Below are 15,920 nucleotides of genomic sequence, written 5' to 3'. Positions count from 1 at the left end.
GCTCGATGGGCCGAATGGCCTCCTCTCGTTTGTATAGTTCTTATGTTCTTATGTAAACAAAACGGTGCATAGAATAGGTCATGTGACCACAAAACAAGAGGATGCAGATGAGCTCTAGGGTCGGCCTGCTTTTCAGGCTTGGCCTGAAGGTATGATACAGTACCTACGATAAGGTATGATTCCTTATCTGACATATTTGCTGAAATATCCATTACCTATTGCAGTTGTTTACAGAACTCAGTGTTTATACCTTAACATATCTACGTATTATACTTCACACTCTGATTATACTTCACACTTTTTTTGAAGATATTCAATATACAAATATACAATAAAAATTTATTATTATATTATTGTATTATTCCATTCCATTATTCTATATTAAACTTGCTGCACCAGCTACAGGAGTCACAATAAAGCTGAATTGAATCCAACTGAATGGAACTGACTTGTTTCCAAGGAGGCCATCGTTCCTCAGAATGCCACCTCCAAAATCCGGACAACGTGCATAAGGTGCATCTCACCATCTACGCATCACTGATTATGAAAGCACAACTCCGCTCTCTTCATGGAAACCAATCGCCAGATCTCCATAAGGGTAAAACTGCCAAAAGATTCAAATAAACAGCCTGTTTGAGAGGCACACACCTGACCACGGGACAAAGGAGCATAAGGCACGCTATAAAATGACTGTGTATTACGACGGAATCGCGTTAACCACTGAATGACAGAAACCAGATGTTTAATACTGGGCACTTGGGGAAAAAGAGCGTATGTACAGTGCTGAGCTTTGTAAGGACTAAAATAATTAGGACGGCATGTTCTTTGGAAGTCCAAATGGTACCATCATCGCCCTCAGGCAAATCCGGAACCACGTTCACTGGTGAGAGCAGGGTACAGATATTTTGGATTAACCTTGAGGTCATAGGCAAGAAGCTCCTATTGACTATTATCAATGCACTCAGACCATCGCATTAATGTCCGCAATGAACTTCACTTGAGGGGCAAACTCATAAACCCTGACTGAGAATTTTTATTTTAAGTTTTATACAAACAGAGGGAAATCTCAAAAAAGGTTTTGAATTAGTTTTCACTACTTAGAAATAACCTATTTTTCAATATTTACAATTAGCCGTTGTGTTTATTCATTTTTATTTTTATTTGCTAATTTATTCAACCGGATGTTTTACTGGTGTTATTTGGATGCTTAACTTGCTCGGGAGTCCCAGAGAAGTGCCCCCTCTCTGGGATGCGAACCGGTGAGAACCGGTACGAACCGGTGAGAAGAGGGTCAAACCTGTCGGCTACTGACAGTGTTTCTCCTATGATGATTAATTTCACTTTTATTAAAAGACTTTAAAACAGAAAAGGGTACGAAATGTTACTATTAACCAGACTAAAGGTCAGGCTCTGCTCTGGACAGTGACACCATTACCGCTGCACGACATTTCCGCGATTCCAGCGGCCGACTTCTACCTGCACTTAGAGTCGCGCTCACCCAGAGACACACTCACAGGTGATGACAGGTTGCGCTATAACATCGCTCCCTCTATTTAAGGAGTCCGATCTCAGCCAGGGGTACGGGTCGCCAGTGCAGGCAGCTAATTACACCTTCTGTTCCAGCGCTGGGGGGTTGAGCGTGCAAGGGCACGTTGATGGTGCCAGACCTGTCCCTGGCCGCTTGTACACTTTCCTCTAACGCACTTGTGGCTTCTAGCTCCGCCTTCCTGATGCCAAGGGGTCGCATGACACGGACTTGGGGCTAGCCCCGATGGAACGTGGAGAGCTGCAGCAAATATACGAATATCTGGCTCCTGGGCATTTTATACATACAATAATATAAAATGGTCCAAACATTTCCCAACCTTGAAAGAAGACAAAGCTGAACGCTTATTCCCGGGGGTGCATACAGGGGCGGGGTCATAGTAGCATTGACCACAACTGAAAGCTCATTGGCCCATGGAGTGCCCTCTTCCCTGTCACTCGCTGATTCAAAACACGCCATTGGCTAATGATAAGTCCGGCCCCTCTGTATAAATTATGGTACCTCTTATGCACCACTCACCCTGAAAAATCTTAGAATCGCCCTCGCCCCCCCCCCCCACTCCTTTCCATCTAAGGAGGCAGGAACTAGCAGGAGAGCGGATATTAAAAGCTGTAAGGGGTACAGTTGGCCAGTGAGGGTGGCAACACCTCAAAGAACGGTGAGAAGAGACAGGCGTGGAAATCGAGATGACGACAATGGAGAAACTTGAAGGAGGAGGCCTCGACCTCCATGAAAAGACAAAGACACCCCTCCCTTCCTCGCAATATTGCAGTTTTTATTACTATTCACTGTTCTGTTGTGCCTTGAAATGCATGAAAAGCTTTTCATATGTATTTCAAATAAATTTTCCATTCTGTATATATATATAAAAAAATACAAGCATCGGTGGCCCAAGGCATAAGCCAATTAAACGGCTGCTTAGAGCCCAGTGGCCACCAGAGGGCGCTCTCCATCTGATCAGCCTGTCAGAATGGGAAGGAAAACAACAAATAATTACGTTAATCAAAATTGTCTTAGGGCCCCCGAAAAAGGGAGGTCCTGCCTGCAAGAAAACAAAGGTCGGTTCAGGCAGAAATTCACAACCGTCAGCTGAGGCGGGCCTTATTCAGTGACCTAATGAAGACGCGACATGTGGGGCCACATCTGCCCGGCGATGACCTCCGAAGGAGAAGCTGTTCGTGCAGCCAAAACAGCCAGCTGCTGGAATCTACCTGAAATATAAATACATCACGGGCCAAAACATTTCTGTCCGCGGTAAAAAGAGACGCGGAAACCACTAGCCCCAGTGTCGGAGGTCCCTGCGATGGCCGCTCTCTGCCAAGGTCCGTGATGTTATCTTTACTTGGCAGAATCACAGCTTGCCAGTGATTTAACCTCCTCCCACGGCAAAAGCCGGTTTGTCCGGAATACTTACAGCCTCTTCAGCGCCAGGAGTCCAGCGAACGCCCCCGGCTGGATGTGACTGATGAGGTTATTCCGAATATCCCTGTGGAACACGGAGAATGCAACATCAGGACCCGATCGACGTGACACAGCATAAACCGCTAACCGTATCTGGTGCTGTTGTTTGTGAAGCAAATATACACACGCGCACAAAGGTAATCGCATGATGTATCTTACAGGGAATCTCATTATTTATGAAAGCAAAATGAGCATGATTTGGGGTGTAGTATTACCATGGTCCACGAATACTGGCGGCGTTCACCACCACGTAAACCACCCATTTGCCCCCCGTTGGCCATAAACAGTCACTACACTACAGCAATTTTTCCCACCCTTTATCTACCACGGCTCACTTGTCATAAGGTAATTATCCCATAGCACACCTCTGATTAACATATAATACTAAGTGGCTCGTACCTAGAACACGTATCACATTGCTCTTAACCTGCTGGTTCAGGATCTAATACGTTTCCTGAAATTTCCCTTTTCAAAAATTTGTCCATGATCTTGTGTTTTTACAGCAGCGGCGGTTTTGAAAATTGTCAAAAATATGAACAGGTGCCAATTGTAGGGCAGTCTAATTTTCGGCAGCATTTGATTGCGTGACAAGTGCGCTTAAAGCTAATTGGACAATTAAATGAATAGAAAGGCGCTCATACACAAAGCTTTGTCTAAGCCACTTGAAGTACATCCATAATTGAACTATATATACACACACACACATATAAATACATGTGTGCAGCAGTCAGCACTGACCCTCAAACCTCTGGGACCCGGGTTCGAGTTTCCACCAGGGTTCCACATATTTTCTCCCCATATTGTTGATTTTAATGGGGCAGATGCTTAAGTTCCCCTAGCCCTAGCCCCCCCCCCCCCCCCCCCCCCCCCCGCCCGACATGTGTTTGCTACAGTGTGGGTGGTGAGGGGCCACAAAGTGACATTTTGTGTGGGCCCCCCACAAACAAAAAACCCACCCTCGCTTGCGAAATTATCAAACTGGCTCATAAAACATGAAATAGCAGTGAGGGTAGAGAGAGAGGGAGACGGCTGAACTGTCTGTAACACTCTCGTCCTAATTGGCTGGCAATCAGGGGCATTCCCGGTGGACACGGCGTATTATTGGCCCGACTGAAAGTCTGCCAGCGCTCACAGGCTCAGACGAGAATGGGCGGGGCTTTTAAGCTCGACTATCATTGATTCATTTATGCCATCTGGCCGTCCTTCGTGAGCCCCGGCGCTTCTCATTGGCTGTTGATGAGTGACATCAGTAGCCATTGCCTAGACACAGACTCAAAGAGAACTTCACGATTCATTGCGGTGGCCAGAGAGCCGAGGCTTCGAGGTCCGGAAGCAGCACATACATCGGCGTGCTTTACCTATGTAGCTCTGCACCTCTGATCAGAAGGTCGCCGGTTCGAATGCTAGTGTCAACTGAGTGGTTTCACCATCGGGCCCTTGAGTGAGGCCCTTAACCCCCCCAATTGCTCCAGGCACTGACTGGCCCTGGCTTCTCAAAATGCATGTCGCTTTGAATAAAAGTGTTTGGTAAAACAAACAAAACCCATCACCTCTAGGGGTGCAGGGCGATCATCTCCCCCCTGCTCCAAATGAGGCACACCATTGATATACCTGTTTGTTGGCTTGTTGACACTGGAAGAAAGCACCATTTTCCCACATTTTAGCAAGGGACACTGTGCCGAGTCTGTTTATCAATCTCAGAGATTTACCATGACGCACGCTAGATTGCTGCTAGGGGGACTGACGGATGTTTGACCCCCCACCCGGGGTGACGGAGCCTGAGCACAGGGAAGGCGTGAGCTTTGACAGCCATTCCTACACCTCTCTGCGTATCATCCTAACAGCTGCAGCCAGGGTTGGACTGGCCATCTGGCATACCAGGCATTTTCCCAGGGGGGGGGGATGGGTGTATGGGCTGACACACCCACCCCAATTGGCAAAATCCATCATGGGACCCCCCCTCCCCCCACTCCTACCAGGCAAACTGTAGTATGGGGGCGAATTTTTAAGCCCAGGGCCAATTTTTAATCCCAGTCCTGCTCTGGCTTCAGCATCCAAGGCTGCTGTCTGTCGGCCTGGAGGAAACATCAGGCCGTTTTGCATGGAAGGTACAGTCGCACCTCTGAGTGATGTCACGGCGACAGGCATCCAGACAAAGTGCTAAGTCATTTCAGGCCAGGACAGAGTGTGTCTTCTGCTCAAGGTTAGGAGTGGCTGGGGGGGGGGGGGGTCTGCGTAGGGTACGGGAATGAAGGTTAGGGGCAGGACCCTCACTCTCACACGTCAGAGTCTGCTCCCCTCAAGCTGACAACAAGCAGGCCGTCTGGTGACGACTCCCGCAGAAATCGTGTTCGGCGGCCGGGGCGGGGCACTGATTTTTCACCGAGGGGAACGCGAGCTAAAAATCACCCAGCGTCAGCTGGACCCTCTCTGGGGAAGCACGCTGTCTAAGAGGGAACGTCAGCGCGGGGCGATAAATCAGGCGGCCGCGCCGGCCATCGCTGGAAGGTTCCGGAGCATTTCCTACAGCTCTCCGGGGGAAGGGGAAGCGATTGTATAAATGACTCAGCCATACGCTCGGCTGTCTGCGAGAAACAATCCCCTTTCAAGCCCCCCCCCCCCCCATGCTGTAGTACACGACCCCTCCCTGGCCATGATATTTTTCATTTTCATTGTCCTGGAAGTATGACTCTGATGGTAAACGTCAATGCTCCGCCAACCAGCCCCACAAATGGGAAAGGGTTGTGCGCCGTCACCGTGGGAAAAGCTCGGCACAGAAATCCTGGCGGTTAGGGGCCTCCTCCACCAAACCAGCATCCCGCCAATCCCAAATTAATGAGTGTCAGCTTCCTAGGTGAAAAAAAAAAATGACCGATTTCTGCAACCTTTTAAAAATATTTAACGTCCGGTTGAGATTTACTGAATGGTTAAAGTAACAGGCGGAGTGTAAACTGCTCTGGGGAGTAACACAAAATAAATACTCCCCCCTTTATTTCATCACAGAGGCACTTTCTCCTGGTACGACGCAAGGCCCCGAAGGAGCCCAGCACCATGTGGTGGCCGACCGATCGCATGCCCAGTAAACAGGCAAAGACAACGTGTGTTTGGAAATACTCACAGTCTTTCCAAGGATGAGAGACCCGGGAAGGAGCCATTTCTGAGTTCTTCAATTTTATTGTTGCTTAAAATCCTGTGGAGAGAACAATAAACCGAATGAGTGATTCTTAAAAAGGACCTGTACATGATGTAATTTGGATATCACAGACATATAAAACACAGGAGGGTAAATGAACTATTTATACTGAAGAATGGCCCATTAAGTGCTGAGTTTTTAGTAAAAAGCCTGGTTGATTTTTACCCTTCATATGTCCCTCTACGGCTTGCCGTTATGGGTATGGTGGCTTAAGTCTAAATTTGTTTTTTTTATTGACCTATTTCAGCACAAATTTCACAATCTGCTGACAAGTACACTTGCCAACCTAAACAACAGCAAACAAAGGATTTATGAATTTTAATGTATTAATGCTGACAGAAGATCATTGATTTGAAAATAGAAAAAAAACGAAAACCACATTCTATATTTCAGTTACTATAACTGTAGATTTATTATCTGTGTTGAACTAAAATATAAAAAGTAACACAGCATATCCACTGCACATTTGTTTCACCTCAAGGTCATGTGATGGTCCTGCAGCCAATCACTGAAATGTCCATGAGTACTTGTCATTCTGAGCATTCCTAACATAAGGAAAGGGATCCTTTGACGGGACAGTAGCCAAACCCCTTCGACACACAGAAGGGGCTGGCTGTAGACTGCAGTTCCCCAAACATGGGAACTGAATCCTTCTTCAGGAGCGGATCACCATGCTGTAAATTTCACTGCTAAAAGTCAGATGGATCCTCTTGATCTCATCTCATGTGATTCTCCTGACTTGCCTATTATTCCCTTTGTCTAACCAAAATCTATGCTTTAATTACTGCCAGAGGTCCAGGATTAAACCCCGGTTTTAAAAACCATCCAGGGCCTGAAGTGTGGTTTACACTTCGGAATGTGTGTGGCTGACGATTCCACAAAGATTCCATGAGGCTATCGCCAGCTGACATCACTCCAAGGAATGCCGACTCAAAAATAGTTTATGTTTTTCTCAACTCAATGTGAAAGCGACTGAGGCAGGAACAGATCCACTGACAAACACGCTCTGTCCTCAGAGAAAAGACTATCATTCAAGACAACATCAATTCTCAATCAAGTAATCGTAAAAACTAATTTCAAAACCTTGTTAATAGAAGCAACACTTCATTTTAATCTACAAAGATTTCATTCAACATTGAGTTCCTCTGGACCCCTGAGCACATTTTTTAAAGCAGTGCTATCAGAAATGCTCCCCACCCATGACTGCCCCCTATTGGTGCTTAGGTGAAATGCATTTACAGACAGTTACACATGTGATCATTGTACTGGTAGGGTACACTCTGAGGGAAAAACAAGGGTGATGTGTTTCCAGTGCTGAAAGCCATCCCTCCAAGCTAAAAACGCAACTTCTCTAATCCATCACACCTACACTGTGCCTCGTAGCCGACTCTCCCACACCAGACCTCCCATTCCTTCATTGATAACGTCAGACATCCATGGGGAAATATCTGGCCTGGCACAACCCCCCCCCCCCCATCCATTAAAGGACAGCCTCAAAAGAGATGGAGTACAATAGTTCTCTTCTGAAATTCTCTATGTACTCAAAGGGCTACAATAAAGGGCATCCTGAAATCAAGTACAATCCATCCTGGACATGCAACAATAACAGATCTTTCACTGGAGTGCACTCGCTGATCACCCTCTGACAGATCTCCACACTAGTGCCCCAACGGCACCATAGACTGTAGTGCTTAGCCTGATGGGTAAAATTACTTGCAAGCAACGCCATGTATAACAGTGTATGTGACAAAAAGAGAATCTTGAATCTTCCGGCAGACAAGGTCTTGAGGGACAGGCCACATATCTCAAGACCACAGATTTATATACGGTCTGCATAATGACTGTTAAATTAGATGGAGTTTTGAGCTGCCCTGTCCAGACCATCTCATCCCTTCTACCACAGATTCCAAGCGCTTCAGGAAACCAAGTCTCTGACAGCTGCAGCCCCCAGATTCTTTCTATAAACCCGAGTCGACTGTTCCATGGGGAATGGAGACTCTCAGCTGTGAGGGACAGGCTGACCATCCAGCGACAACAGCAACCACATTCAGGACATCGACTGGCCGTCTAATCAACCATATACGGCACCATGCAGTACCAGTCAAAAGTCTGGAAACACCTACTTTTAATGCTTTTGTCTGTACTTCAGCTATGTCATTCAACTTGTAGGCCTCGAGGTGATGAAGTAATACATATTAAATATTGCAACGACCAACAGAAGTGTTCAACATCTCAAAACATTCTCATATTTTAGACACTTCAAGATAGCCCTCCTTTTCTTCAATGACAGCGTTGCAGACTCTTGGCATACTTTCAACCAGCTTCCAGAGGTAGCCACCTGGAATGCTTCTCCTTCAGTCCTGAAGGAGTTTCCAAAAGTTCTGAGCACAAGTAGGCTACCTTGTTCTGTCACAGTACTCCATCTCTTTCCTCGTTTGCAAGATAACACTTACTACATAACCTCCAGATGTGCTTAGTGTCATTATATTGTTAAAAAACAAATGTTTTTCAGGTGAGGTGTGCTAAGATTTTCGACTGGTACTGTATATAACACTTTGAAGGATCTATTATGCAAATCATTCAATTCTTTTGCCATTAGAATGTTGTTAAGCTCAGCAGGTGAGGGATTTCTGTCTGTCTGGAATGTTGTGGGTTCAAATCCCAGCAAAGCCAGCAATGTAATCGTATCACAGCTGGGTCCTTGAGCAAGGTGCTTAACCCCAGCTGCTCCAGTGGCGCTGGGTGTTGCCTGACCCTGTCATATGTATGTGAGTCTGTTTCTGACATGGAGGGAAAGACACGATATGTGTAAATGGCCCAATTTCCCCACACGGATGAATAAAGTACTGCTTTTCTGACTGTGGTAAATAAGAGCGTGGGATAACTGTTTAAAATCGATTTTGCTGCAGATCTTGGTAACTAGGCAGCCACGTGCAATGTCAGTTTGAATCTCTTAGACAACAAGCCCATGCCCACACCCTGAAAAACATCTATAAAGAAAATCTATATTTAACTAGCAGTCCAGAAAATATTTACAGCTTTGTGTGTTTGGTGGGTACTCTAAGTTATGGCACAAACATTATAACGACGTTGGTCAGTGTGTCTGTAATACCTGTGTACAACACATGCTATCCGTATCATCCTAAACAGCACCCCCTACCTCACAGTGAAGGGAACTGCGCTTGTACACAAACAGACACCACGGTAAATGATTCCCAATGTATTGCAACAGAATAGCCTTGAGCATCGTCTCTCCTGCAGTTTAAGACTTGTTGTTTAGCGTGTTTGGCATGTTTTGTTTATTAAGCATCCCGGCTTGTCTTCTGCTAGATATACCACTTCTGCATCCGAGGTTGCATAGCGAGCGTTAGCACCCCTTACCACAAGCTAGGTCAAGGAGCCATGCCTACTGTTCACACTTTTTGAGGTGTCGTCTCTTGCCATCCCGACAGAGAGATGCGAACCACCAGCTTCAAGCATGCCAGTCATTAACATAACAGGTAGCTAATGCCAGAACGAACCCTCTCGAGGCTCCACAAGATAAGAAACGAAAAGTGAACCTTTTTAAGTATGTTCACATCTGGCAAAATAATACTCAGCGTCAAAACAGGAAGCCTGAAGATAAGAGAAGAAGCTGTGTATGCAAGTCAAAGATCGCCAACACTCCTCATGTTCCTCAACTGTAGATGACATTGAATTTATTGAAAATCGGAGCAGATTCTGAGGAACCACTTTACCCAAGGCCACAAATTACAGGGGGATGGGAGGGGGGGGTTGTAACCCCCCAATAATCAAAACCAGCCAATACAACCCCCCCCCCCCAATGATCAACCCAAAATTATGCCCTTGACTTTACTCATTCAAACATAATCAACCACTCATGTTGCTGTTTTTCAGACACTTTTATCCAAAGCAACATGCTTTTTTTTTATTTTCCCTGGAGCAACTGGAGGTTAAGGGCCTCCCTCAAGGGCCCAACAGTGCAATCATTCTACTAACTCTGAGATCTGAACTGGCGACCTTCCCGTCTCTGGCACCGCAGCCTAACCGGAGAGACGATCTCAGCAAAGTCCACTCTCCCTTACGGCTTCATCGACTCCCCCATAAACAGTGACACATAGTGACAGGAAGCGGCTCGCGCCCGAGACGGAGGCTAACGGAGGCTGCGGTCGGCGTGCAAACAATCATTTTTACACCGACCGTGTTCAGAAGCAGCTGCGAAGCAGCGGTACTCAAAAGCCATCCTGCCAGCTCGGTTGTCAGCTGTCGGACCATCGTTTGATCTGCGGCCAATTTTCTGCTCCACACAAGGGCACAGATGTGGCTCTCCACAGCTCCACCTCCATCTCATGGCCCAAAATGAGTTCCTGTATTTATCTCTTTTAAATTTCATGTGGATGCCATGGAAGTCAAACGTAATTTGTACATTTACAGCTGATGCCTGTAAAGGGGCAAATGTAATGCCACTCAACAGCTGTCCTCGTTCCTAATCGGACCATCAATCCATCAAAACTGCACAGTAAGATGTATATGCTTTGTTTATAAACTTTATTTATATGCTCTGTTTCCCACTGGAATTTCCAATGAGACACTATTTGCATGGAATGGATGCACCAGCCACTCAGGAGAGAGCAAAAGTAAGCAATGCGCCTTTATGGGGGGGGGGGGGGGGACACGCTTTTAATGGGGTACAACAGTCCATGTGGAAATTTACACGTTCCAACAGATTTCTCGTCATGAGCAGATATGGCGAGGAACACCTAGTCTACAACACAAATTATGCTGACTAATTAGGCAAAACAGTAAGTTTCTGGTTAAGGGGGTACAAATTCAGCAGGAAAGAAAACAGCCATACTCACCGAATTTCCATGTTATTATAAAAACGATTTCAGAATAAATGTCCCTATCAGTAACAACACAAATATGCTAAATTAACTATTTTATTGCAAACTTAAAACAGTAGAACTACTACATTGTTATCCATAGGCATGATATAGTATTAACAACGAGATAACTTGACACAGTTTAATTAAATAAGTAGACATCCAGATCAGACCTTCTACATCAATATTGCAGCATTTCCTATTGCCTACGATTCCCTTGTAATATTATTTCGCTCCATAGAAATGGTACAGTGAGACGTAACTCCAGTGAGTGTGGTACTTACAGTGTCACCGTGGTGTTGGGGAAGTCACTGGGAGGAAGCACGCGCCGCAGCTCCATGCCGCTGCACACCACTCTCCGCTCCCGCGTGGGGCCAGACCACAACGTTCTCCCTACGTTTCTTCGACGTTCGCCATAGGTTTTGCATTCGGATATAGATGCGGAACTGCTGCTTTCGAGAAGGAATAATGCAACGACGCAGATACCTAACACAACAACCTTCATGTCTAAATTATACAATACGATGTAAAATATATAACGGCACATATAAAGCAAAGAAAACGTTAAAATATAATCAAATTCGCGAGGTTACAAACTGAGTAGAACAGACGGCCCATGCCATTTCGTTGCAATTGTCACCAAGACTGAAAAATGCAGGTATTTTCCTTGAATCTCCTCTGAATTTAGACTTTAGACTGATGTTTACTAGTATTCCGCTGCGGGACAAACTCTCTTGACATTAACCTTTACTTGGTGCATGAATCATTTTATACTGATTAAGTTCAATATAAGTACAGTGACAGGCTCTGCAGATCATTTTCTGTCCATAAAACACAAACGTGGTACCATGTGCGTGAAAGAAAAATTCCCAGCATCGAGCAATGTTTTTGTGTCTCCAAGATTAAAACTTCATTCCACCAGCAAACTGCATCTCCGCATTTAAAATTCTGTACGGATTTGAGGAAACTTGATAGCCACAAAGTCAACATGAAACCTTCCTATTGTCCAGCGTATTTTTGTTTTATCACACATAGAACTATTTACGCGTAAGTTCATTCAGGTTTATGAAAGATAATAAAAGAAATGCATTCACTTCACACTATTAAGAGCTTCGCATTTGCCTTCAGAGTAATGCAACAACTGTGCAGATTCTTGAAAAGCTTCTTGAAGTGGATCAGGTTTCTGCATACTTTAAATCCTTGATGCTTTTGTTCAAATGCACTTTCCGGCTTTTCGTAAAAATAGAAAAGAAAACAAAGTGTCCCATATGGAAAAGACAGAAATCCATATCTGGCACGCAGTTGTAAGTCGTCGCCCGGGTCTCCGTGATGATCTCACGGGTTTCCCACTGAGAAACCCCGCTCCCTCCGGCCGATTGCAGGCTCCATGTTGTACTTCTGTTCCTTGACGTCAGGACTGACCACAAACACTTCCATTTTAACTATTTAATTCTAAAACAAACTCAATACTGTAATGCATACATATTTCTTAATTTCCCGATGTTAATTATACCATTAAATGATGCATGACCGATGCCTGGATGTGCTCCAAATTTGATAATAATGCGCATTTATTTGTAATAAATATATAAAAATATAACTTTAGAGTTCAATTTAATTGTGATATACCTATAGGTTTTAGTAATTAATTAGCGATTGATATATAATATGCATAATTTACTGTCATGTGAACTTAATGCCAATTGTTGCTCATTTTACATTTGTATTCTTACGATAAATACGTACAGGGGTGTGGTTAGGCCTGTTTTTTTGGGGGGGGTGGGGCTTAGCCCCACCTAAAATGTCCCACAGCCCCCCAAGTAAATGTGCATTAATTATTTTAAATCATTAATAGCTCTTTATATTATATATCTTTGCCACCCCCCCCCCCCACCACCCAAGTAAAGACTTAGCCCCCTATCCATTCATCTCTAACTACACCCCTGATTCCGTATGTATTATAATTATAGTACTATTTAGACATTGTTGGCTATTTGTAGTCTTACATTAACACTAATTCCATCTTTTTCCACATTTTTCTGCAGAGGTGTGAAAAATAGTGTGAAATGGATCAAAGTTTTTGGGTGGACAGGGAGCTTTCAAGCGTTTAGGGATGGCGTGCAGCATATGAACAAAGAGCTACAGTTATTTTATAACTCCCTTATCATAGCCGCATGCAGTCACTTAACCTATTATGGTCAGGAATTCAGGTCGGGGACACCATCTAAATGCACTTTGCCATAGCAGTATGTAGTGCATGAACATTAGGATATTATGCACTGGAACTGTCTACTGTAAGTCTAAAAATACCGCAGGGACACTCTGGAAAGCATGACTAAGTTGTGTGCTTTCATGGACATACCGCTGGGGAGGACAAGCTGAAATCCTTTAGGCTAAAATCTTCAAGTCAAACCCCTATGGATGTGATCGCCTAGAATGTTCTGCGAAACTCACCTCAAGTCTAATACGTGACACAAGGATTTTACTTAACAAGTCCCCAGGCTTAAGGAACAGGCACTGCATAACTTCACACGTCTTATTGTTATTTTGTTTGTTCTAAATTTCAAAGAAAAATGAACTTAAAATTCAAAAGTGTGCTTGGAAACCCTTGATGCAAAATTGCAACAGAATCCAGGCTTACAGGAAATCCTCTGAAATGTTATGAATACGTCACGCGGATTTAAATGCTTACCTGTTTACGGTAGAGCTGAACTACACATCCTGACATACAGTCGCCTGATCCTCCTTTGGTCCTCGTACGCCTCAACCTCAAAGTCCTTTTACCTTTCAAAGGAAAATGTGAGACGTGGAGAGAAAAGGGACTGAGTGACAATTTAAGTTATATCCATGTTCTTGACATCTAATTGCATTGTGGGAAAGACAAGACTGGGAGATGACAAAAAAGAATCACACCTCACAATGCTGTCTGTTCCTCTCTAGTGATAAGTGAAATGCCAGCGTTTTCATGCACCTGAAAGGCTTTGTTAAAGAATAATGGTCTATTTTAGATGTTGAGCAGATTGTGGTAAAGCGCATGACGGGTATCTTTGAAACACCCCCGGCAAAATCTGCTGGAGCGCACGCAGTCGTGACGAAGGGCCGACTCTGAAATCATAATAAACTAAAAGTGAAGTAGCAACACTCTGAATTTGCCAGATGATCAGCTTCTACTAACCTATGCGAGCCTGTAGCTGATCTTTGGATATGAACCGGTAAATAAGTTAGTCATTTATATGTGTTTTATTTAAAATTCGTGTATAATGCCAAAGAACATGTGCAGGGATTTTCATGCATTTTAAAGCTTATTTATGAAAGCTGTAAAACCGATCTTTTGCTATAATGCGAAATAATGTGTCAGATTTACTGTAGGGTTTGTAAGATTTAGTACTACAAATTATTACAGCACCTGATCAAAGTTACCAGCGAATAGCTTTGGCACTAATAATTGATGAGGGAATCACACTGATATTCTGTAAATTTACAGCAACTGTGCTGCAGGAGGCGCTGTGGTTTCATTCTTCAAGGGCTGTGGGTTCGATTCCTGACCCTGGTTCTGTCGGTGCACTTTGCATAGAAACCATAATGTCCAGATGGGGGCGCAATGCCACATGGCATACACTATGTGGAGAATGAGGCTCAGGGAGCACTGTGCTCTGTTATTCGCCGACAGGTTTAGGACACGCCCATTCAAAAAGCCCATTGGTTCCCACTGAAAGACAGCAGGCAGCGATTCCGCCCACCATGGCCTTCGTGAAGGCCCATTTTGCCCATCACCAATGAATAGGCTTACGTTATTTTTTCTACGCTGCATTGACAGGCCCTGTTGACTGCTGCTTAAATCCTTGTCATCCATTACCATTCTTCACAACTGCCCAGCGCTCCATTTTGCAGCAAACAGGCGAGTCTGCTAGCATTTTTCTCGAGAAAGCATTTTAAAGCCTTAAAATATTAAAATGCTCTCCCATGAAATTGATCAAGCGCTAGGCAGGCTGCGTGAGCGCTGCTGGGCCGTATATCCGTTTCCAACTGATCCTACTGCTATTGGCCTCGCAGACAAATAGCTAGTTAATAAATTAGCAGCATGCTTTGTGGGCCCTGCTTAAACACTTGGAGAGCAGTTTGTTACTGCAGAAAAAAGTAACGTTCCCTTGACAGCTTTAGCGTTTCAGACCTATGGATAGTATATCAAATAGGCGAGCACTCTGTTTACCCGCGGCAGATCAATATTTCGAGGCTGGCAGCTAACAAACCAAAGTAAAAAGATCATTTTAGCCAATAACAGTTTACACATGTCACTGTATATCATTCCGACATGCTGGGAACCCTGTGGGACGAAGACAGTAGGATCGTGGCCAGTTTCAGAGCCTATGGGAAACGGGAAAACAGGGTGTGTGTCATTGAAATCGTCCATATTCCTTGGTTCGTTTGTTTCTATCCCCACTTGTTCAATTCTGAAAAGCATTTTGTTCATGAGAAAATCGCTTTCACGTGTTTCGTCTGTTTGGCCTCCCATCTCCCACCAATAAAAATGGCCCCTCGAAAGTCGCCCCCGTGATATAGGATGACGCAGCTTCCCGGAGAAGCAGAGGTCTTTGCTCTGTGCAGCAGAACATTCATCAGGAATCACAGCAAAATGTTTTAATCGTGGATTTCTTGTAGGTTCCGTTTATAGCACCGTTCAGGCTCTAAGGAGCTGGACGATATTAAGAAAATGTTTGATTTAATTTTTTGTTTTTTATGAATTGTAAAACAAATGATGCACATCATATTATTAACTACAAGTCTTACAATGGTTGTTATTGTCAGGTTAAATAAAAGGCTGTTGTACATCACCAAA

At 44.5% G+C, this 15,920-nt stretch overlaps 1 protein-coding gene across 2 annotated transcripts in view; it reads right to left on the bottom strand.

Annotated features, from left to right (window-relative positions):
- LOC111853034 (adhesion G protein-coupled receptor A3-like) overlaps window positions 1-12,777 on the bottom strand; it is a 29,650-nt gene extending 16,873 nt beyond the window's left edge. Inside the window, exons 1-3 of one of the 2 annotated variants that reach the window (XM_072707245.1) lie at window positions 11,368-12,777; window positions 6,126-6,197; window positions 2,961-3,032 (exon numbers count right to left, since the gene is read on the bottom strand). In XM_072707245.1, the coding sequence (XP_072563346.1) occupies window positions 2,961-3,032; window positions 6,126-6,197; window positions 11,368-11,630 (407 nt within the window). In that variant the 5' untranslated portion in view covers window positions 11,631-12,777. The remainder of the gene's footprint in view (window positions 1-2,960; window positions 3,033-6,125; window positions 6,198-11,367) is intronic. The other variant, XM_023829479.2, reaches the window with a different exon arrangement.
- Between the last annotated feature and the right edge of the window lie 3,143 nt (window positions 12,778-15,920).

This window comes from Paramormyrops kingsleyae, chromosome 25, assembly GCF_048594095.1.
Source record: "Paramormyrops kingsleyae isolate MSU_618 chromosome 25, PKINGS_0.4, whole genome shotgun sequence".
Taxonomy (NCBI): domain Eukaryota; kingdom Metazoa; phylum Chordata; class Actinopteri; order Osteoglossiformes; family Mormyridae; genus Paramormyrops; species Paramormyrops kingsleyae.
Note: the sequence above shows the minus strand (reverse complement) of the source record. Positions and strands in the feature narration are given on the sequence as shown.